General features: G+C 46.0%; 9 protein-coding genes across 9 annotated transcripts; 6 read left to right on the top strand and 3 right to left on the bottom strand.

Moving 5' to 3' along the window:
* The first annotated feature begins 626 nt into the window (after positions 1-626).
* On the top strand, positions 627-2,061 carry C8R40DRAFT_725932 (single hybrid motif-containing protein). The gene is made up of 5 exons (XM_046235994.1): positions 627-899; positions 955-1,088; positions 1,143-1,208; positions 1,262-1,594; positions 1,654-2,061. The coding sequence occupies exons 1-5, from the start codon at positions 803-805 to the stop codon at positions 1,678-1,680; spliced, it is 657 nt and encodes a 218-aa protein (XP_046080673.1). The 5' UTR covers positions 627-802; the 3' UTR covers positions 1,681-2,061.
* A 568-nt stretch (positions 2,062-2,629) lies between these two features.
* Positions 2,630-3,933, top strand: C8R40DRAFT_1058977 (uncharacterized protein; the record flags this gene model as incomplete). Its single annotated transcript, XM_046225233.1, has 5 exons — positions 2,630-2,743; positions 2,799-2,919; positions 2,978-3,219; positions 3,267-3,361; positions 3,411-3,933. The coding sequence occupies 5 exons, from the start codon at positions 2,630-2,632 to the stop codon at positions 3,931-3,933; spliced, it is 1,095 nt and encodes a 364-aa protein (XP_046080672.1).
* A 600-nt stretch (positions 3,934-4,533) lies between these two features.
* C8R40DRAFT_1176512 (uncharacterized protein) lies at positions 4,534-5,869 on the top strand (the record flags this gene model as incomplete). Its single annotated transcript, XM_046232527.1, has 5 exons — positions 4,534-4,647; positions 4,702-4,822; positions 4,884-5,125; positions 5,194-5,288; positions 5,341-5,869. 5 exons carry the CDS (start codon positions 4,534-4,536, stop codon positions 5,867-5,869), a joined length of 1,101 nt encoding a protein of 366 aa, XP_046080671.1.
* Positions 5,870-6,113: 244 nt separating this feature from the next.
* Positions 6,114-7,242, bottom strand: C8R40DRAFT_725722 (uncharacterized protein). Its single transcript, XM_046235993.1, has 5 exons — positions 7,150-7,242; positions 6,953-7,093; positions 6,825-6,889; positions 6,389-6,773; positions 6,114-6,327 (listed from the first exon to the last, which is right to left on the bottom strand). The coding sequence occupies exons 2-4, from the start codon at positions 7,004-7,006 to the stop codon at positions 6,419-6,421; spliced, it is 474 nt and encodes a 157-aa protein (XP_046080670.1). The 5' UTR covers positions 7,007-7,093; positions 7,150-7,242; the 3' UTR covers positions 6,114-6,327; positions 6,389-6,418.
* A 1,369-nt stretch (positions 7,243-8,611) lies between these two features.
* C8R40DRAFT_1073904 (uncharacterized protein) lies at positions 8,612-9,104 on the bottom strand (the record flags this gene model as incomplete). The annotated part of the gene is made up of 4 exons (XM_046226648.1): positions 8,612-8,805; positions 8,837-8,871; positions 8,933-8,994; positions 9,045-9,104. 4 exons carry the CDS (start codon positions 9,102-9,104, stop codon positions 8,612-8,614), a joined length of 351 nt encoding a protein of 116 aa, XP_046080669.1.
* Positions 9,105-10,469: 1,365 nt separating this feature from the next.
* Positions 10,470-10,954, bottom strand: C8R40DRAFT_1058992 (rhamnose mutarotase; the record flags this gene model as incomplete). Its single annotated transcript, XM_046225234.1, has 3 exons — positions 10,470-10,511; positions 10,571-10,858; positions 10,913-10,954. The coding sequence occupies 3 exons, from the start codon at positions 10,952-10,954 to the stop codon at positions 10,470-10,472; spliced, it is 372 nt and encodes a 123-aa protein (XP_046080668.1).
* A 271-nt stretch (positions 10,955-11,225) lies between these two features.
* C8R40DRAFT_1059021 (ras family-domain-containing protein) lies at positions 11,226-12,310 on the top strand (the record flags this gene model as incomplete). Its single annotated transcript, XM_046225236.1, has 8 exons — positions 11,226-11,261; positions 11,318-11,352; positions 11,408-11,412; positions 11,493-11,615; positions 11,702-11,735; positions 11,794-11,987; positions 12,046-12,126; positions 12,183-12,310. 8 exons carry the CDS (start codon positions 11,226-11,228, stop codon positions 12,308-12,310), a joined length of 636 nt encoding a protein of 211 aa, XP_046080667.1.
* A 1,734-nt stretch (positions 12,311-14,044) lies between these two features.
* Positions 14,045-16,636, top strand: C8R40DRAFT_1259087 (cytochrome P450). Its single transcript, XM_046233802.1, has 11 exons — positions 14,045-14,629; positions 14,682-14,814; positions 14,873-14,915; positions 14,970-15,115; positions 15,171-15,319; positions 15,376-15,488; positions 15,547-15,672; positions 15,726-16,003; positions 16,070-16,237; positions 16,295-16,420; positions 16,476-16,636. Exons 1-11 carry the CDS (start codon positions 14,440-14,442, stop codon positions 16,546-16,548), a joined length of 1,545 nt encoding a protein of 514 aa, XP_046080666.1. The 5' UTR covers positions 14,045-14,439; the 3' UTR covers positions 16,549-16,636.
* Positions 16,637-20,010, top strand: C8R40DRAFT_1129781 (uncharacterized protein). The gene is made up of 7 exons (XM_046229145.1): positions 16,637-16,967; positions 17,024-17,665; positions 17,722-17,871; positions 17,926-18,141; positions 18,203-18,743; positions 18,812-19,465; positions 19,527-20,010. The coding sequence occupies exons 1-7, from the start codon at positions 16,761-16,763 to the stop codon at positions 19,850-19,852; spliced, it is 2,736 nt and encodes a 911-aa protein (XP_046080665.1). The 5' UTR covers positions 16,637-16,760; the 3' UTR covers positions 19,853-20,010.
* Positions 20,011-20,049: the final 39 nt, after the last annotated feature.

The raw sequence follows: 20,049 nt of genomic DNA, 5'->3' as shown, positions 1-20,049 counted from the left end.
TGACATTCAAAGTGAATTTGAGAAAGAGGCTGGACGGCAAATACAACATGTATTTATTTAAGACTTTGATTTCTATAGGGTACGCGCTATATCGCACGCATCAACATCTTGAATTGATTGTGGGTCACATCAGAAGGACAGCACTTACCTAGAACGATTCGTATTGAGGACATGAAGCCAATTCACAAAGATACAGCAACCGGATTTACATAGAGCAGTAGGTGGAAATGCCAAAACTGGCCGGTCACAGACAAAATGAAATTTCGTTAGAGCGTGTTAGAACTCAAAATGCAAACGGGGCGTACAATCTTGTACAATACGCACCTAATTTCCTTTGTGGACACTACCAATCACCCCCAGGGACCTCCAAAGGCACACATAGAGTCAGAGACTATAGAGACAAACAGACCTGCAGACACGTCCTTCGGAGTGCCGGAGAGTGTCGGTAAACACACGCGATAAGCTTCCGTTTCCGTCGCTTCGTTCCCCACACTTTCATCACGGCATCATTTTTTTCGTTCCTTTTTCTCCTTGGACGGTCATGATATTCGCTATGAGAAGCCCTTGGTAATGACAGAACAGCGATACTTGCTTGAACCTCTGGCTGCTCTGGCTGCTGTCTTACATAGTGGGAATTTATTGGTATCAATGAACACAGCCGGACACGGATCCAACGCCAAGATTGATATTTGTATCAATTCGCTATCAGCTTGGCTAAATATCAAGCGAACAGGGTATATAAGGAGTCTGTAAGGAGTCAAGTTTTAGCAGTTGCCGATCATATCATCCTTGCTGGTCAAGTATGAGCGCTACACCCACTGTTCTTGTTCAACGAGTGAACTCCTTGTCGCGGGCCGCAAGGGGTAGCTCGGTAGGTTCTAGTCGAGTCAGACAGCAATGTTAGTGTGCTTCACTGATAAAAATTCAAGCTTTGAGCTGACCTCTGGATTTTAGCATTTCATGATTCTCGAGCAACTCAGGCAATTATGATGCCAGCTTTGTCACCGTTCATGACGGAAGGGACGATAACGAGATGGCTGAAGAAAGAAGGGGAAGCCTTCTCTGCTGGCGACGTCCTATTACAAATAGTAAGCCAGACAGAACCTCTTGACATTTTTTCTGAATGTCTAACAACAAATTAGGAGTCGGACAACTATGCTACTTTGGACGTGCAAGCAGAAATGCCAGGCGTACTGGGAAAGATACTGGTATGTGATTGTAATTGTTTCAACAAGATACTCGTCTGACTAACTATCCTTAGATCCCAGATGGCACCTCTAACGTGCCAGTGGAAAAGGTTCTTGCGGTTGTAACCCGTGGTGCCCAAGAGCTTGCGCGTTTGAGACCACCTCCTCCCCGCTTGCGGCCAATTCCTCCTCCTCTTCCACGTCTTGATGTCCCACCAACACCTGTTCGGACGTCACGTAGCCCATATCCAGAGATCCCAACGCCAATCTCTGCTACGTCCTTTTATCAACTTCCTTCTCCAGCCCTGCCTGAGAGTCCAACCAGTGCTCCGGCTTTGCGTCGGCCTTCGCTACACCATCATCACCCTCTTTCCAACGCATCTCGATTGGAATTATCCCAAAGCAATGCTACGCTTTTGCATTCTGCTACTCACAGGTCACCGTCAGGATATGATTCTCCTTCTGTATCAGTGGACCTCTTAATGCATCCTAACACGCTCCAAGGCGGTGCTGCGTCTGTGCGGGGGATGATCATGGATCATCACCACACTTCTTGTCCAAGTGCAGGATTGTGTGAATCCGAGTCTACTGTTGGATGTGAAGCATCTCACTCGCGGGTAGTCGATACGCAGGTAGAAGTTGCTGGGCTAGATTTGAGAAGGAAGATCTTAGCGAGCTTTTCGAAAGGACCAGGTGAAAGTAACGGTGCTCTAGAGTACTTGAATGGTATTCTCTAGATCAATGGAAGATAGCTAGACTGTATTGTAGAGTAGAACTTGATTCAAGCATAAGCTGTACTTTTATCGACATCGGAGCCGCAGTTCGGCCACCAATGCTATTTTAAGGAATCGTTCAGCAAGCTAATTTTAGTGTGAAGTCCTGGACTGCGCAAATCTCAACATATAAAATAACGGAAAAGCTAGTTTGTTTGATTTTTCGCCCCCTGCCTTTCTCCTTCCTTCAATTTCATCTTCCCGTTGCACAACTCCACACAATAACTTGAATACCTTTGAGTACCCGCATGCAATGAAGCGTTGTGCGATGTGTCCCGGAATACTTTATGATGCAAAGCTCCAATTTCTGATGCAGTCTCCAACCGTATCCAACAGCAGTCAAAACCTCCAGAAGGCAACCTTCAAGAGTGCTTGAAATCTTGAACCTATCTGTCTCTCCAGGAAGATGGAAGTATCACTATCAACCACTTTCTTGCCGAACAGGTTATGAAAACTCGGAAATAATAACGTTGAATTCAAGACGGCGAGTTCCACTGGGTACTTACAGGCTAATATCGTATGCTTGGCGAAGTGTGACAATTGAATGACAGGGGTCTTGGCAGTCATAGAAATTCAGTTTTCGCGAAATTTGAACTTTCTCTTATACCACCACGACCTCCTTTGCTCTCCAGCAATACCGACACTCTTTTACTTCGTTGACTTTGAACAATGTTGAACCTCGCTTATTCCTCCTTCGTGGCTGCTGCTGCAGTCTCATACGTTTCTGCCCAATCTTTCGTTTCTGACCCTCTCGTCGACAAGACTGTGCCCTATACTGCTATTGTTCGTTTTTGTTTCTTGATTTCTCGAACTTTTCGTCACACGCCTTTCTCTCCAGCCTTACCAGGTCGACATACACACCGATGGTCGTGGTCCTCAGTCGGGTTACAATATCTGTAATTCGACCACGGAAACCCAGGATTCTATGTGTCAGACTGGTTTCATCAACCACATCGATGGTTAGTCAAAATCATGGTATTCTCGTCAATACCAATCGTCATACCTGTTACTTTCCAGACTTTTGTCTTTTTGCCCCGCCTGAAGCCAACACTACCATTGGTGACAGTGAGGGTGTCGAAGTAGCCTGGTGCACCAAGAAGGGCCATGGTGCTCGCCTTATTCCCGAGGGCACACTCCAGGGTGTCCAGCTCGTCCAGAGCCCTGGATATGTTCAAATTGTCGGTTTCATTGACCAGACAAAGCTGAACATCGCGACCGGCGACTACGGAGGTGAACTCGACTCTGGAGGGCAGGACGGCGTGAGTGTTAATATCCTGATTTCTGTCATTGTTCTGACATCTATTAGCGTGGTAACCCTATTGGCGGTCTGTTGTACACAAACGCTTTCCCTTCCAACAACGGTGACAACTCCACTTACCAGCAGGGCAAGCACTGGACCTAGTTCGTTTTTCCTCTTTGCTGTCCTTATATCTTGACTCATCTTCTTTAGTTTCATGGGTGGCAACATGTTCTGTGCTAAGATCTGTGACGACACCCAACCCAATGCCGAAGCTCTTTGCCAGCACATCTATGATCGTATTGGGTGCGCTTACAATGCTCCCAGCAACGCTCAGAACGGTACTTTCGTGTCTTGCCAGGGTGATGATATGACTCCCGTCGGTCAGTACGTCAGCAACGGTGTTACCACCACCTGGACTCAACCTGCCGAGACCGTCAGTATCACTGGGGTTCCTTACACTCCTACTCCTGCCGCCTCCAGTAACTGTGTGACCTACACGTCTGCATCATTATACACAGACCTCGCTAGTGTTGGAGTCACTGGTTCGCCTGCGGGTGCTTCTGCTACTGCTTCCGCTAGTGGAAGTGCAAGTGGTAGTTCCAAGGCTGCTGCTACCAAGTCGAGCGCTGATTCCTCTACCACTGGAACCTCCAACTCTGCCGGCGCTGCTATGGGTATCTCCCTCGTTTCTGCCTTCGCTGGAGTTATCCTCTCTACCTTCATGTTCGCTTAAATGCATCTTTACTGATTGACGCAAGGACATGGCATTACGTGAGGAGGAGGAGGGGTTAGAAACTACATACATAATGATTCAGGCAGTTTTGTGCTGTCATATCTACGAATAATCAAAGGACTGTTTTAATACTCGCATCAGTGGTATGGATGTATTTCGCCGCTATCATTCGAACTATCTGGAAATCTACGGATTCATCTACATATACCTGCAGTCCTGAGGTTCTTTTACATGATATTATGTGAACCCAATTGCACCCGGGTGGCAAGGGAGGAAGTATTTAAGTGAGTTTAAGCTAATGTTTGCTGTGATCCATTTTGGCATTTACAGCTTTGATCAGTGTGTGTGTGTAGATTCTGTCTCAGTTATTTAATTCTCTCTTCAGCGGTTGGCACTTACTGCAACGATTCCGGGCTCAGAGTCAGCGCTCGACGTTTCTTCTGAACCCTTTGTACTTACAACTTTGAACAGTCCCCATTTCCCACGAAGACGTCAAGAAGCCGACAGGCTGTGAAAATCCAACTCATTCGAGTCTTTGCTTTCAACCACCACATTCCCCTCTGTTTGAAGGAATTTTGGTCGCTCCTTGCTGTGTCAACTATGCCGAATTTCGCTCGCTGTTCTCTTCTGCTTGCGGCTGCAGTGGCACATGTTTCTGCTCAATCTTTCGTCTCTGATCCTCTCGTGGACAAGAGCTTCCCTTTTACTGCTATAGTCAGACGTGTTCTGTTATTGGCAAATGCTTTAGCTAATATTTGACCTCTTCAGCCCTACCAAGCTGATACCCACACCGATGGACGTGGTCCCCAGTCGGGCTATAACATCTGCAACTCGACGACGGAGAACCAAGACTCCATGTGTCAGACAGGTTTTATCAACCACCTCGATGGTTAGTTTAATTTTGGCGTGGGGAGATTTTAATTCAGACTATGTAACACTTTACCTTTCAGATTTCTGTCTCTTTGCTCCACCTACCCCAAACACTACCATTGGTGACAGTGAGGGTATAGAAGTTGCCTGGTGTACGAAAAAAGGACATGGCACTCGTCTTATTCCAGAAGGCACCTTGCAAGGTGTCCAGCTCGTCCAGAGTCCTGGATACATCGAAATTGTTGGCTTCATTGACCAAACGAAATTAAACTTACAGAGCGATGACTTCGGAGGGGAACTTGACTCCGGAGGGCAAGACGGCGTGAGTACACCGTCATCATGCGGGATAATATTCCGTCATCATGCAGATTAGTGACCTCGTCTCCACAGCGTGGTAATCCCATTGGTGGTCTGATGTACACGAATGCTTTCCCCGCCAGCAACGGGGATAATTCTTCTTACCAACAAGGCAGGCACTGGACCTTGTGAGTTTGTTTTCCTTCTTATGGAATGTTTTTGCTCACATAAACATACCAGCTTCCTCGGCGGCGGCGCGTTCTGTGCAAAGATCTGTGATGACACTCAGCCCAACGCCGAGGGTCTTTGTCAACATATCTATGATCGTATTGGATGTGCCTATAACGCACCTAACAACGCTCCGAACAATACTTTCCAGGCCTGCCAGGGGGCTGATATGGTTCCGGTTGGTCAATATGTCAGTGACGGGATCACCACAACCTGGACGCAACCTGCTGAGGAAACTGTCCCAATCGGCACTATCCCATATACCCCCACTCCGGCCGCGTCCAGTAATTGTGTGACGTTCACTTCCGCAGCATTGTACACCGACCTTGCCAGTATCGGTGTTTCTGGTACCATCACTGCTTCCCCGTCTGCCACTTCGGGTTCAGGTTCGGGTTCTTCAGCTGCTTCCGGTACTCAATCAGGTTCTGGGGCTGCGTCTACTGGATCAACTGGATCTTCCAATGCTGCTGGGATTGCTATGGGCATCTCTGTTGTCTCTGGATTTGTTGGAGTATTTGTGTCTATCTTCGCGTTTGCGTAAGCGAACTAAGATCGGGTTTTGAACTTGTGCGTTTTGGTTTGTCGGGATCGAAACTTCTCTGTAACTTACCTTGATATTTTTGAACTTGATCTGTGTTGTGTAATGCATCGGACTGTTGTCTATGTTGTGTGTACTGGACATTCTTTTCTGTTGATTTTACGATTGGTATGAGTTCTGCTTTATTTGTTACTCAAAATAATCCTTCTTCTGTCTTTGGTGCGAAAGAGTTATCGGTTGGTATGTAGCAGGAAAAACAGATTTTTATCTGTGAAATTTCAAGTATGTATGTATGTACTACATTTATTTGGAAAAAACGAAATTACCAAGGTAACAACTTCGTGCACATATTGTAAAGCCTAGTTTCCTCTACGCGACTTATGTACCTGTACATGAGTTGGATTGCGAATGGAAAATCTGGAAGGCCTTATATAGACATTTTTCTACGCGTTTCAGGGTTTCTATGTCCAGTTCATGTGTCAAGCTAAAGCTTTCAAGTTTTTGACCAATCAGAGGACTCACCGACGTCGACATTGTCGCCACACAATGCCATCAGAACGTACACTGGAAAGTACAATCCATCTGCCTGATCCCATGGTCATACTTCCCAACAGAGCACTGTGATTTGCTGTTCCACTTAGTTTTACCAAGACTAAATGACAGTGGGGACTTGTCTTTGGGACCAGTGGTGATTGTGAGCGGATCATGCAGCTGGCTAGCAACTAGGACTGGGTTAGACCCATCGCCATCGCCTTGAAAGCCAACCACGGTGCCCTTTGCGTCCTTTATGATGGCAACAATCGTGTAGTGATTGACTGGGTTGGCTTTCTTCTCGTTTTTCTGAAACTGGTATATGTGAACCCCACATTTTCCTGAAGCAGGATGATTCTTAGGAGCGCCTCCAGTGCTGTAAATGCGGTAAGTTAAGGAGATCAACCAAGTATGATATTTCTCTTACAAAACCAGTCGATGATTCTGATATCCTATAGCCTTAATTTTGTCATGGGGAGCCGCCCACGCCCACTTTTTACAAGGTAAAGTCAGGATTTCATTATCTCGAACACAAACTTGATGCGTTCAACGTACGTTCATATATCCACCGTCACCGTCATTCATGAATATTCCAGCCCGCGCTAGCATTCAACGTATGTAGGTTCAATTGATGTAAGCCGCTGCTTTGAAGTACCACACACCGGCATAAACATCGAACTTGTATGTTCCAATAACCTAGAAGAAAGAGTTAGATGTTTATCATTTGCAACACAACGAACGAGGTAACGAACGGTTTTGACGGACGTGGTTGAGTGAGACCAGTCGGTATGCTCATCACCTTGAAACCAGGTGGTATGCTTAGGGTGAACAGTGACCACCAACCACCCCGGATGCGCTGAAAAATAAAAGGTTTCAACAGTTCGAACTTGGCAATTGTGAACTTACCTTTCAACGTCTGATCTGTAACTTTCTGAGTAAATTCACCACTAGTAAAATTTCAGACCTGTACTAGCGATGAATGTATCAAACGCGATGACTGACCGTTGCTGTTAGACAATGAATGAGCCATTTGGATATGCAAAGCTTGGGGAAAACAAGCTTACATGGGCAGACTCTCGTTCCGCTTCCGCGATAGCATTGAATATATGCCCAAGAAACTTCAAAAAGCTAGCTACGACCTGGATGGCTGTCCCGATGATCTCTCCGATTTCGGGGATGGCATCGGCTCCTTTCGCTACTTTGCCTAACACACTCCCCGCCTTGTTCATTGCATCCCCTGCCTTCTGAAGCTTTGCGGCGTCTCTGCTATGAATGATTAAATCAGAACTGCGAGGGATGGCAAGGTCGGTATTGGGAGTTATATTGTCATTCCCAAACTCCGAATTTGATCTAACTGGAGCAGTGGCGAAAGGAACTCCATTTTCATCTAATGCAAAAATGTCCAAATCATCATTCAAGTGGGCAGAAGTCAACCGACACGGTTTCGAAGGGGGACAACCAGGGCCTGTATAAAAAATACCATGATCCTGATCCAGACTCGGTATGTCAGCTGCCGCTTCCTGCACGACAGGAACGACCTCCCGCGTCTTCAGAAGTGGAGCTCCAGTGACAATGACAGCCGCAAACGGTAAACACAGAAAACCATACACGAGTTTCATAGTGAGCTTGACGAACGTGAATTCGAGGGCAGTAGACTAGACCTGCTAGCAAGAGAGGGAAACGAACCGGCCGTGCTGAAGACAGCGCAAGGTGGTGCTGGCCCATCCCTTATATAAACACATTGAGGCCCAGTTGATAGAATTGCGGGTCCGGGGTAGGTATCATTGTGTACATCAAGTACATGATCAAGGTTGCGATGAAACCCTTTGCGGGAGTCGGCAAGGCGTGGTAAATAGAATTTCAAAATCCTGATGTCGAATTTGACTGGAAATTGAAGAAGCTTAGAGAGGCTTAACTTAGAGCTGCTCAGAGTAGCTCAGAGTTGACCTAGATTGACAATGAGTTGGCAGTAGTTGACTCGGTGCTCAGATAGATAGATAGATAATGTTTCAGCAAGCATTTCATTGAGTAGCATACGTTTTGTCCAATGGCATAGAATGGCATGTGCAGGAACTGCGCCCAATTTTTGGGCTAGCACGTAGTATAAGACGACAAAGATAGAATTTACGAAATGGCAATCCATCGCTCTGACCCCGTGGCGGTACTTCTCAAGGGAGCACCGTGGTTTACTATTAGAGTCCCACTTGTCTTTACTTAAATAATATCAGACCAGAAGAATAGCGGTGGTGTATCATTGTCAGTGGTGATCGTGAGCGCGTCGTGCAGCTGACTGGTGACCAGAACTCCTTTGGACCCGTCACCATCTCCTTGGTGAAGTCTATGATTCAAGTTGTTCTCTTTGCGTCCTTCTTGATGGCGACAAGCGTTTGATGATTGACTTGGGTCACCTTATGATTTTTTGGTAAACTTAAGACATACATTTTCCGGGGTGATTCCTTGGGACGCCCCTGGTGCTGATAAGTTTACTTATCAATGGCAAATGAGGTAATTTCTCATGGATCGAGTTTCACACACCCAAGAGTCAACCGACGATTCTCAAATCTTGTAATGCTCTTTTCGGGAGCCGACCACGCCCTCTATATACACGAAGTGAAAATGTCGTTTCAAAAAATTAAAAAAACTTTACATTTTGATATCCACCGTCACCATCGTTTGAAGATATTCCGGGACTGGCAACTCGAGCCATAGCATAAACATCCGGGTCTCGTATTAGATACTTGATTCATGGCAAAAGGGTCCCAGCCTACTTGTGAAGAGGTCCCGGTGATCAGAGGACAAGTGATATGATGTCGAGGAAGGTCAATCGGGCTCCGTATAAAAGATAGCATCTACTTAGAAAGATATCTGTCGCATCCTGAATGACTGGGAGGATGTCCTTCGTCAAGGGAGAGGTCGCAATACCGACTACAAAAAATGGTAGGAGATGAGTTTCATGACAATCGAGTGAACTTGACGGTATAGCGGCCCGGGGAAAACTGAACCAACTGCTCGTATTTTAAGAACGGCGTAAGGATGTAGTATAGACGATTTATACCTGCGACAAGACAAGAATAACCGAAACGGAATCGGAGGTCTTTGACGAATGGATTGAGGGAAGATGAGCGCTATGGTATTATTAAATTAATTTTGAGGGGAACAGGAGAGAACCTTTATTGTCTGATTAGTTCCCCAGGATAATTTCGGCGAATGTTGAGCCTATAGCGTGGAGATCATTTGCTGAACCTGCCCATTCCATCCAAAATACGAGGATGTTTAGGGGATGGTGTACCACCTCGACCGCTCTTGACCGTGATTGAAGTTTAAGCACTTCAAATCACAGAATAAAGCGCCCAATGTCAATGAAACTCCGTTTTGTACTAGTTGCATGTCGCCCCGAAGGAATACCTTCCCTTTGATTCCTCGTTATTCCTGTTGATGGAGCGGGCATATGGAACAGTGTGGAACCAGTAGACCTCCCCGTCTTTTCCCATTGAAAACCAGATTAACGATCTGGTCAAACATCAATACTATACATCGAGCCGCCTCGCAATGCCTATAAGGGATAGTCTGGGATAGTCATCAGGGAGTCCATGATCCTCCTGATCAAGAATAACACTCGGGAATAAAACCAGAACTTTCACACCATTCCTTAACCCCGCATTTCCTTGTAAATCAATGCCTGCATCTCGTAGCCTTCGTGGCGGTATACGTGATTAGGAAGGATTCTGAAAACTTCAACGATTAACCTGAGCGTCGTTGGAAATACTACCAACAAGATGGTGGCTGGGTATGTAGGTGGAATCAGAGGAGTGCGAAAGAATTCCGAGGCATCACCTGGCAAATCTTCAACCTTCAACTTTGACTTGGATGAAACTACATATGAACCTCGTAATGCTCAGCCTCGTCAATGCATCGCACAAAAATCACATCATCAGCTTACACGGGAAAGCAAAATATGCATATGAGGAATGACTTGTCTGTTTGTGCACTCATACGTTGGTTGATTTGAAGTACATACATCGCTCTGAATGCAATCGATAGTGGTAGACTTATTGACGGTGTGAGTGACTTTTCACAGCGATTTTCCTTCGAAGCGGAACACTTCTTCTACTTCCTAAAAAGCGCCATGAGTTCTTATGCGCGAGTTTCCATAACGTAGAATAACCGACTTACTGTCCACCAAGGTATGTCTGTGCCGCTTCCTTGAGCGCCTTCCACGAAGCTTTCCTGCATTCCATCGGTGACCGCCCACCACTTCTGCGTTTCCGGATCCTCGGCGACTGATTTCATATCAGCCTCGTAGTCCACGCCGGTGTACTTCATTGTAGCTATCAGCAGCTGCAGCGGAGGATAATGATTAATGGAGTAATCCACGATATGAGCTCTCTCCAGCGCAGCGAGAACCCCGGGCCAGACCGCAGCGTGGATAGCTTTATATGCGTCCACCGCCTCAGCTTTGAGCTGAAGTCCTCTGGTGTAAGTGTCAAGCATATGCGGCAGGAAATTGAAGCAAACCTTGATTATCTGGCAAATTCTCTTGGTGTGAGGGATCGACATAAGAAAAGATATCTAAGCAGATATCGGTAGAACAAGAACAGTATTCTCATGATATTGCCCCGCGGTCCGATTGTTACATCTCTCATGACTGTCGAAACATAGTACATAAGTATCCCATGAAAGTTTTGAGCGAGCTGAACCAGTAAACGCCCACGGCGCTTACACAACAATTCGAGTTCCGACAAGCGTGCACTGCATTGAATAAACGTTTCACTTGACTCTCACTGACCATCTTTATCACTTTCTCGACACTCTCATAACATCAATTACAATGGCTGAAGGCAGCAACTACGACTACCTTTTTAAGGTTACTCCATTTTTGTGCTTCATACGTGTTCCTTGGACTCAGGTTTTCAATATTAGGTCGTTCTCATTGGAGACTCTGGCGTCGGAAAATCGTACGTCTTTGTTTCTTTGTGCCCTTTCACAATGCTGAAATCTTCGGCCCTCTAGAAACTGTGTGTGGAGATGTTCTTCTCCTTACGTATCCACATTACATGTCCATCTGCTTACTTTAAATTCCTCGTGTCGTCTCCAGTGCTTTCGCGATTCACTCGCAATGAATTCAACCTCGAGTCAAAATCCACAATCGGCGTAGAATTTGCTACGAGGTCAATCAATGTCGATGGAAAGACTGTAAAAGCCCAGATTTGGGATACTGGTAAGCTTACAATTGTTTATTGGGTCCTGTGTGTCGGAAGGATGATACAGGTTATCTTCGTTGTTCTGACCTTCTTGGAATTTTAGCCGGTCAAGAGCGTTATCGTGCCATTACATCTGCGTTAGTCTGAAGTCATTCTTGCTCCTTGGTCGCTGCTCACACAATTGATTCGGTTTAGTTATTATCGAGGCGCAGTCGGCGCTCTTTTGGTGTATGATATTGCCAAACACGCAACATACGTGAATGTTACTCGGTGGTTAAAGGAACTACGGGATCACGCCGACTCCAACATTGTCATCATGTTAGTGGGAAACAAGAGCGATTTGAAGCACCTGAGAGCAGTACCAACGGAGGAGGCAAAAGCGTTCTCTTGTGCGTCTATCTTACTGTAACGAAGTTTCTATGTTCTAATCCTTCGTCGATATTGCAGCTGAGAATGGTCTGTCGTTCATTGAGACATCAGCGCTGGACGCTTCGAATGTCGAATCTGCTTTCCAAACCATCCTTACTGGTGCGTGGTTGGCATGAGACGAGATGAAATACGCCTTATTGATATCGCACTGTCAGATATCTACAGGATTGTATCGAGCAAGTCGCTCGAATCCTCGACGAAAGATGTCGTCGATCCTGGCCCCAGCATCAGCGTCGGTCCAAGCGTGGACCCCAATGCAAACCAGGGAAGCAAGTGCTGTTAGATTATTGGCTTGTATGTAGGTCCGTCGCGCAGAGAATGGGCTGGCCGGAAGACCTTTTTGTATCTGTATATATTTGACCAGCACTGCTGGGGTTCTTCTTTTCGTCGTTACATAGTGTACATTCATTTTCTGCCTTACTTATATATTGACAGCCTCCATTCGCTCTCGTCGGCTTACCAGGCTCTGCAAAGTGAAGCATGCGCGGGGAGCTGCATAGATGCTCCTGTAGTAGCACGTTAAATGTTGTAACTTTCTGGTAATCCCAGGATGTGGTGAAGGGAAACGAAAGGGTCATGATCAAGGATTTGTGTTGTTTTCGTTGTCGTCTTCGTGGGGAAGACCCGGCACGAGAAAACATAAATAGATCACGTTCTCCGAGGACGCCTTGCTCTTACTCTGCTCAAGCCTCATTTTAGTCTCGATTCAGTTCTGCCGCTTTGAATCCAAGTGCCACACGTCGATGTGTCCGCGTCATCCTTCAAGTTGCTGTTCTAATCCATATCCATACCATAACATCCAGATTAATGTTTGAGATGATCGATTATCCCAAATGATCCCTTACCACTGGTCCCAGTGGGAGCCTATTTTGAACTTGAAGCATTTATCGATCATTATAATCAGGAATTTCGTCGTCAACTCACATCAGTACACTCCCAATATCACGGACTCTTTGGGAGTCTGGGACTCTTCTGGGGATTATCTTTCTCTTCTGACCATTGTTGGATACATTCCATGATCACAGTGAATTCGGATGATTCCTGCCAGAATCATCCGGAACACAGAACAAATAACATCTATCTACAAGTCAGACTAAATACAAGTCCAACTTCGAGTCAGTCATAGGTGCTCAGTAAGTCCGCTCTAGGAATTTGATTATCGGATAGGTAACTAATTCTATCATTTTTGAAGGAGATTCCTTGCACCACCGCCGCCGCTGCATTGACGAATGTTGTCGATGGCCCGGCTTCATTCGGATTCGGGTCATGGGATCTTCCTTTCGGCGCTTGGTAGTTGAAAAAATGCGTGGTTGCGTCGAACCGGAGAAGGTATGCTATTAGGCTCTTGCATACCCTACAGTCATCTACCATCATTTGGGACACCACCATCAAATGGGACAAACGATGTTTTACCATGATCTATAGCTATTTTGGTTTCGGAATTTTTTGAGGCATGCAGTAGGATAACCCCTTCAAAGTATTAGCTACTCAGATGAGCATGTATTTGCATAGTCCCATCGTAACACTCAGAAAGTGTCATTATGGGATGAAAATGAAAAATGTTTTGATGATTGCCATTGTTAAACTCGAGATGTGGTCTTATGGCTTGGTAAACATAATGATATTATCATTCAACACATTTGCCAACCTTCTAATACTATATATCATGGTATAGCAACATTCAGGTGAGGTGGAAAGAGTTGAGCAGGCGGAAAAGCACTTGAATTACGGCTTAATTACATCAGTTGAATATAAATAATTTCCTAAATTGGTTTATCTTACATCTTATCAGTGCATCCCAAATGCTCGTTTTCACTTGATAACAGATTTTCATACTGATTAGACCTTGGCACAACTATCCCTCCCTCGATAATGTATTTAGGGTAGTAGAAAGTTTGTATAAATGCTCTAATGAATGCCGAACATGCAAAAATACTCATAAATAAGGTGTACATGTTGAAATTTTGGTCGGAGAGATTTGGTCATCCCAAATGGTGGTAGATGACTGTACTTCGTTCTGTTTAACGCAAAGAAAATCCCAATTCACCGGTGTTCTAAACCCAAAATGGCAAACGCTGAGAGGGGGGAAAGGTAATCAATGTTCTGCCAAAACTGCCAGCAACAGATCTGCATGATTGCATCCATATATACATTCATTCGTTGCAAAACGCCACGCGCACATGTCAGAGCACCGTAACCTGTTTGCAACACCCCAGCCCCAGCTCCTCCGGCTCAAACCTCCATTAGATTCAAGTTGCCATTCTATAGCTTCAGGCACTATACAAAGGATAATATTTAGCCGGTACGTTGTTATATGAAGTCCATCCATCACACAATTCTACAATCTCTTTCGCACCTTACGATCACTTGGAACTAGCATCTCTATTCTTGACTTCCTTGAACTGAGTCTCAATGGATCTGTTTCGCCAAGTGTTGATCCTCGCGACGCTCGTCCTTCTAGTCGTCATATACTTTCACAAGAGCAATACACGACGGCGTTCCCTTCCTCCTGGTCCCAAGCCGCTTCCTATCATAGGCAACGTCCTTGAGATACCTACAGAACGATCTTGGATAAAGTACGCAGAGTGGGGAAGGCTATATGGTACATAGTCGTTTCTCGTTCTTTCTTTGAAGACCTTAATTCTGTTCACCAGGTGACGTGATCCACGTAAAGGCCCTCGGACAATCCCTGATTGTTTTAAATTCGGCCAAAGCTATCTTTGACTTGCTTGAGAGGAAAGGTGGGATATACGCTGATCGTCCACGGGTGGTGATGGCAGGAGATCTGTGAGTGTTGTTTCCTTCAGACTACCGATCTTCCTCTTATCCGCTGTCCTTTCTACAGGGTTGGATGGAACAATAGCCCCTTCTTAGGCCATAGTGGACCTGTAAGTCTGCCGATCTATGATGAAGAATAATCTAAAGTTCCGGTTGATTCCCAGAGGCATAAAGAATACCGACGCTTGTTTACCGAGGTTTTAAGTGCCCGCAAAGTCGAAGAATGGCGTCCCTTGCAACAAGCGAAGGTGATTCAGCTCGCGGCTCAGTTGATGAAGTCCCCAGATGCTTTCAGAGCTCACATTAAGAGGTCAGTACGTACTGGACATTGTTCTCTCATCCCAAGTTGAACCGCCGTTCTTTAGCCATGTTGGTAATCTCATATTCGAGATATCGCATGGTCATGTGGTTAAAGATGACAGTGATGCCCTCCTTACCGTCGCACAACAAGTAGACCATGATTTTGCGGAGATGGTAGTCCCAGGTGCATTTCTGGTCGATGTGTTTCCCGTTTGTAAGTCATAGTTTTTTCGGACACCCTTTTGGTACCGTGTCATATTCGACCTTCAGTACGCCATCTACCTTCCTGGACCGGGGCTTCCTTCAAACGAAAAGCAAAACGATATAGGGAAACATTGACAGCCGCTCTTGAATGGCCTTACCAACAAGTGAAGGATCAACTCGTATGTCCGCACTTCGATGATTGTTCATTTTATGTCCTAATCATCGAGAAATATCCAGGCCGCGGGAACTGCATTGCCTTCTTTTACTACCAGTCTAATTGAACGCAAGGAAAACGCGACAGAAGAGGACGAGTTCAATTTCAAGTGGGCTTCGTTGGGCTTTGTTCTAGCAGGTTCAGATACCGTGAGTTTCGCAGTTTCCAAAGATCAGCTTGGTGACTTATGGTGTTATTTTAGTCGTATGGCAGTCTGACGTCCTTTGTATTGGCTATGGCTCTTCACCCAGAGGTTCAACGGAAAGCACAAGCCGAGATAGATTCTGTTGTTGGGGCTTCTCGGTTACCCACTTTCTTGGACCGACCAGACATGCCATACGTTGAAGGGCTGGTGCGGGAGGTGTACAGATGGAACCCTGTTGGTCCAATTGCTTCCCCTCATCGACTTACTACGGAAGCAGATGATGTATATCGTGATTGGACAATTCCTAAAGGCTCTGTTGTCATAGCTAATAGCTGGTTAGTTGTGGTATTGCAAAGAATACCTCGGGGAATTTCAATGAATCACTGACAATGTGTACACAGGGGAGTTATGCATGATCCAGAAGTATATCCTGATCCTTTCGAGTTCAATCCCGACCGATACGTACTTGGGAAAACGAATGATGGAATTCGTGTATGGAGTGATCCTTTAGGCCCAGATCAAATGATTAATCCTGACCCAAGAAAGTTTGCATTTGGGTATGGACGAAGGTGATGGAGTGCCAAATCTGTTATGCCTCTCTGGATGCTCATTTTTACGCACACCAGGATCTGTCCAGGTCAGTTACTCGCGGACGACACGGTGTATATGGGAATCGTTACCATGCTGGCACTATTCGATATAGGCCCTCTTACTTCTGGAAAGCCTCCTCAGTACACTCCCAATGTGATCAGGTCTGTGTGAGCTTGATTGAAATAACTCCGAGCTAACATTGAAGACTTATTTCAGTCACCCTGAACATTTTGCGTGTTCCATGAAACCACGATCTCACCAGGCTCAGGACTTGGTAATGGGCCATTAAACCTAATTGACTGTGCTCCATGTTTATACTTATGTTGTATGTACATAGTTGTTTCATAAATTGTATCTTTTTTCTCTGGCGGCTGAGCGCTTGAAAAGAGCGCTTGTCACTACGGGTCGGGGATGTTTAATCGGCACCATTACTCTTGCACCATTACCTCCACGTTCTAGATTCCTGTTTTCATTGGTGTGAAAGTCTTGCACACTCGTCGAATGTCGTTGACGGCTTCTCAAAAATCTGCAATCTCTTCTGTCTTCGATGTTCTGCTTACTGCAGTTGCGACGCCTCCAAGTAAAGCCAAACCTGGTGACATAGGAGTCGGAGGAACGGGAATAGGAACAGGTAGAGGGCGTAAGAGGCTGTTGAGTGGAATGTTCTTGGTCCTTCTGGATCGGAATGATTGGGCGGAGTACTACGATGTATGTGCCAAAAACTAAAAATGTAAATAAATGAATAAAAATTGATGCGTACATAGTTAATCCCCAATCCACGCGCTTTACACCCGATTCGCGATTCACTTGCCGAGAACAAGTACACGAACGCGTTAGAGGTGTATACAGACTTGAGTTTAGTATTTTGGAACGCCATATTTTACAATGAGCGGGACAGCCAGATTTCTAAAGACGCCGCAGTCTTGAAGAATCTTCTAGACATTGAGTGGGCGAAGCGTGCTGACTTGCCTCAGCCCAAATCACGCTCTCCTCCGCCTGGCTCGGCACAGAAAACTTATCCAGAAATCGAGGAGAAGGAACGGGAGAGGGAAAGAGAAATAGAGCATCAAATAGAGATGGAGAAAGAAAAAGAGAAAGAAAAGGAGAGAAACGCGAAGAGCTCTGAAATACAAACTCCACAGCCGTCTCAACTTCTATACCAACCTCAACCAACATTTCAACCTCAACTCACATTCAACTCTGTCCCGGACATCGTCGACATGGACGTAGACATGCCAGATACTGAGAGCGAAGTCGATCAAACTGATACCGAAGCCGAAGCAGATGACGAAGACGAAGGCGATGGCATTGACGAAGATATTATTCATCAGCTGGAAAACAGTCTCCCCAGATGGCCTGGATTCTATGACAACGAGGAAGAAGGGTGGTTAGCCGAGGGGAACACCGTAAATCGTTGTCACCAGCCTTGTTTTCCCCACTGATTTGCGTCCTGCGTATCTAGGGATTATACTTAGAGCTCATTCATGCACTCAAAGGACACAAGGACGTTATTGGAAACCGTCTCGCTGCCGTACTCGAAGCTATCCCAGATGTCATTGATGGTCCAACGAGTACGACCAAGGGGAAGCTCATTTCAATCAAAGCGATTGAAGTTAGTTGCCTGAGCCCGTTTCATGTTCATGGAACTGATCAGTGTTCTCGATAGGCACGAATAAAGTCTAACGCCTACCCAACTGCCGCGTCTTTCGATAAGGACATGATGTTACTATTCGAGAAAGGGCGAAGGTGGTGGGAGCCTGCGCACCCCCATACTGATCATTCACCGACCTCCTCCTCAAAATCTTACTCCGTACCTTCTGGAAAACCAAAATCAATTTATGGTGGATCTAGGGTAGAATACGCCCAAGTTCTGATCTTACAGGTGAATCTGACTTTCTTGAGCTGTTGAAATCGCATCCTGAGTATGCATCTATGGCCTATAGCGTCTCTACCAAAGCCTTACCTCTCCTTATCTCCCGGATCGCCCTAAACCAAATTCAGGTCCTCCATACTCCTCTGAAACCAATTTCGCGAGCCTCCGTGTTGGGCCTGGGAGACCCAATCCTCATCAATCCCAGAACCCGCCTGTTGCAGAAGAAAACCCAACCCTTACGTCGGGTTTAAAGCAAATCCATACCATTATGGAAAATCGAACTTTTCTTGACCAGGTCAAATACAAGGGATGGACTGTTCGCGTGGGCGATTGGGTGCATCTAGCGAATGGAAGTGATATGTATAGTGGTACAGGTGCAGGGGCGGGTGGTGGTGCCGGGCGACCGATTGTTGCCCAGGTTTGGAAGGTATGGCAGATGCAAACCAATGCTACGAGTGCGAGTACGAATGGTGCTACATCTAGTCGAAGCCAAAATGGTGTATCATCAAAAGGAGATGGAGATGGAATCACTGTTTGCTGGTATTACCGCCCCGAAGAGACATTCCATTCTTCGCAAAGGGTATTTTGGGAGAATGAGGTATTCAAGAGCAGTGAGTTTTTTTTTCGACTCTACCTAATCTCCTAACTTTCCTCATTTCTTAACCTGCCGGGCGTACAGATCACTTCGCGTCTCATCCCGTCTCGGACATACTTGAGCCCATCTTCGTCCAGCATACTCGGGCTCACATCCGGGGCAGACCCCGAGGAAACGAACGGAGATGGTATCCTGGATGGCCGCTATATGTCTGTGATTCGCGTTACAGCTATAGCAAGGGATATAGGAACTATCAGAATCGTGCTAGAGGTCTAAGTGGACAGATAGCACCTAAACCAGCCTTTTTCCGCATCAAAAATTGGGCTTCGTGTCTGCCTCCGGAGATATCTCAGGGAATACAGCAGCTGATATACCCCTTCGAGAAGACAGTCTTTCCTGTCAGGCGACCAAGTCCTTTTACTGTTGGAGGTGGAGGACCTGGTGGTCTTGTTGAAGACAGCGTCTCTGGCACAGTATCGGGGCCAACGAAAGGTGTCTTAGCTGGCTCTGCTGACGTTGCAAAGTCTGTAGCTACTGCTATACAATACTTGCAACAGTATGCCAATGTACAGTCACAATCTCAGCCGTATTCTCAACCTTACCAAAGATATCAGTCATCATCCGTACCCGCACCGGCAACAACAAAAGCATCCAAACCAGATCGAACCTCAACTGCATACGCCATGGCGCAAGCACAAGGGGCGCAAGTTGATCTTTTGATGTTACCCAAAGATACTAGTGAGTGATCCGAACGTCTCAAGAATACATATTCTACAACTTCTTCTGCCCCTTTTCGTAGCCCGTCATTTTTCCAGAGACCCGACCACCGGCTCTCTCCTCTGGTTTCCCTCGGCACCTACGAATGCTCCAGGGCGTGGGGGAAACGCAGCTAGTACATCTGGATACACTGGCTCCAACTCGAGGGTCAGGGTAGGATACAGTCTGGAATATCTACATTGGAGGGCGATGAAATCGGCCAAGAAATCGGAGGAAGATGTCCAGGAAAGTTCGGCGAAACGGAAAACATTGGAGGTAGATGGGGACGTAGTCAATGGCAATGGTAGTGAGGTTGAATCAGATCCGTCAGAGCTAACAAGTTTGAGGAAGAGACAAAAGCCAAGTTGAATGGAAATGACGGAGGGGTTCGCAGAAAACTGAAAGGTCGTAGTGCACGTAAATTTATTTCTAAAGGTTATCACGGTGGGCTGTAGAACTCTCAATATATCGATACCAGATATATATCTATTGTAGCAATAGTACTTTTGTAACGTCTTCGATATGGGGACTGCGAACTTCGAGTTCGAGAGGAAGTGCCGTAGAGT

The sequence above is a fragment of the Lentinula edodes genome, assembly GCF_021015755.1.
Source record: "Lentinula edodes strain Le(Bin) 0899 ss11 chromosome Unknown C8R40scaffold_53, whole genome shotgun sequence".
In the NCBI taxonomy this organism is placed as follows: Eukaryota; Fungi; Basidiomycota; class Agaricomycetes; order Agaricales; family Omphalotaceae; genus Lentinula; species Lentinula edodes.
This window is presented reverse-complemented; position numbering and strand designations above follow the sequence as displayed.

Excerpts from the sequence above, each read along its gene's own strand:
- C8R40DRAFT_1129781 (XM_046229145.1), top strand. The coding sequence starts at position 16,761 with ATGTCGTTGACGGCTTCTCAAAAATCTGCAATCTCTTCTGTCTTCGAT. Across the intron at positions 18,744-18,811 it reads GAATGAGGTATTCAAGAGCA|ATCACTTCGCGTCTCATCCC; the intron begins GTGAGTTTTTTT and ends CCGGGCGTACAG. Across the intron at positions 19,466-19,526 it reads GATGTTACCCAAAGATACTA|CCCGTCATTTTTCCAGAGAC; the intron begins GTGAGTGATCCG and ends CCCTTTTCGTAG.
- C8R40DRAFT_725932 (XM_046235994.1), top strand. The coding sequence starts at position 803 with ATGAGCGCTACACCCACTGTTCTTGTTCAACGAGTGAACTCCTTGTCG. Across the intron at positions 1,089-1,142 it reads GCGACGTCCTATTACAAATA|GAGTCGGACAACTATGCTAC; the intron begins GTAAGCCAGACA and ends ACAACAAATTAG. Across the intron at positions 1,595-1,653 it reads TGGAATTATCCCAAAGCAAT|ATCAGTGGACCTCTTAATGC; the intron begins GCTACGCTTTTG and ends TTCTCCTTCTGT.
- C8R40DRAFT_1259087 (XM_046233802.1), top strand. The coding sequence starts at position 14,440 with ATGGATCTGTTTCGCCAAGTGTTGATCCTCGCGACGCTCGTCCTTCTA. Across the intron at positions 14,916-14,969 it reads TCTTAGGCCATAGTGGACCT|AGGCATAAAGAATACCGACG; the intron begins GTAAGTCTGCCG and ends GTTGATTCCCAG. Across the intron at positions 15,489-15,546 it reads AACAAGTGAAGGATCAACTC|GCCGCGGGAACTGCATTGCC; the intron begins GTATGTCCGCAC and ends AGAAATATCCAG.
- C8R40DRAFT_725722 (XM_046235993.1), bottom strand. The coding sequence starts at position 7,006 with ATGCTAGCGCGGGCTGGAATATTCATGAATGACGGTGACGGTGGATAT. Across the intron at positions 6,890-6,952 it reads GTGACGGTGGATATATGAAC|TGGGCGTGGGCGGCTCCCCA; the intron begins GTACGTTGAACG and ends CCTTGTAAAAAG. Across the intron at positions 6,774-6,824 it reads CAGAATCATCGACTGGTTTT|CACTGGAGGCGCTCCTAAGA; the intron begins GTAAGAGAAATA and ends CCGCATTTACAG.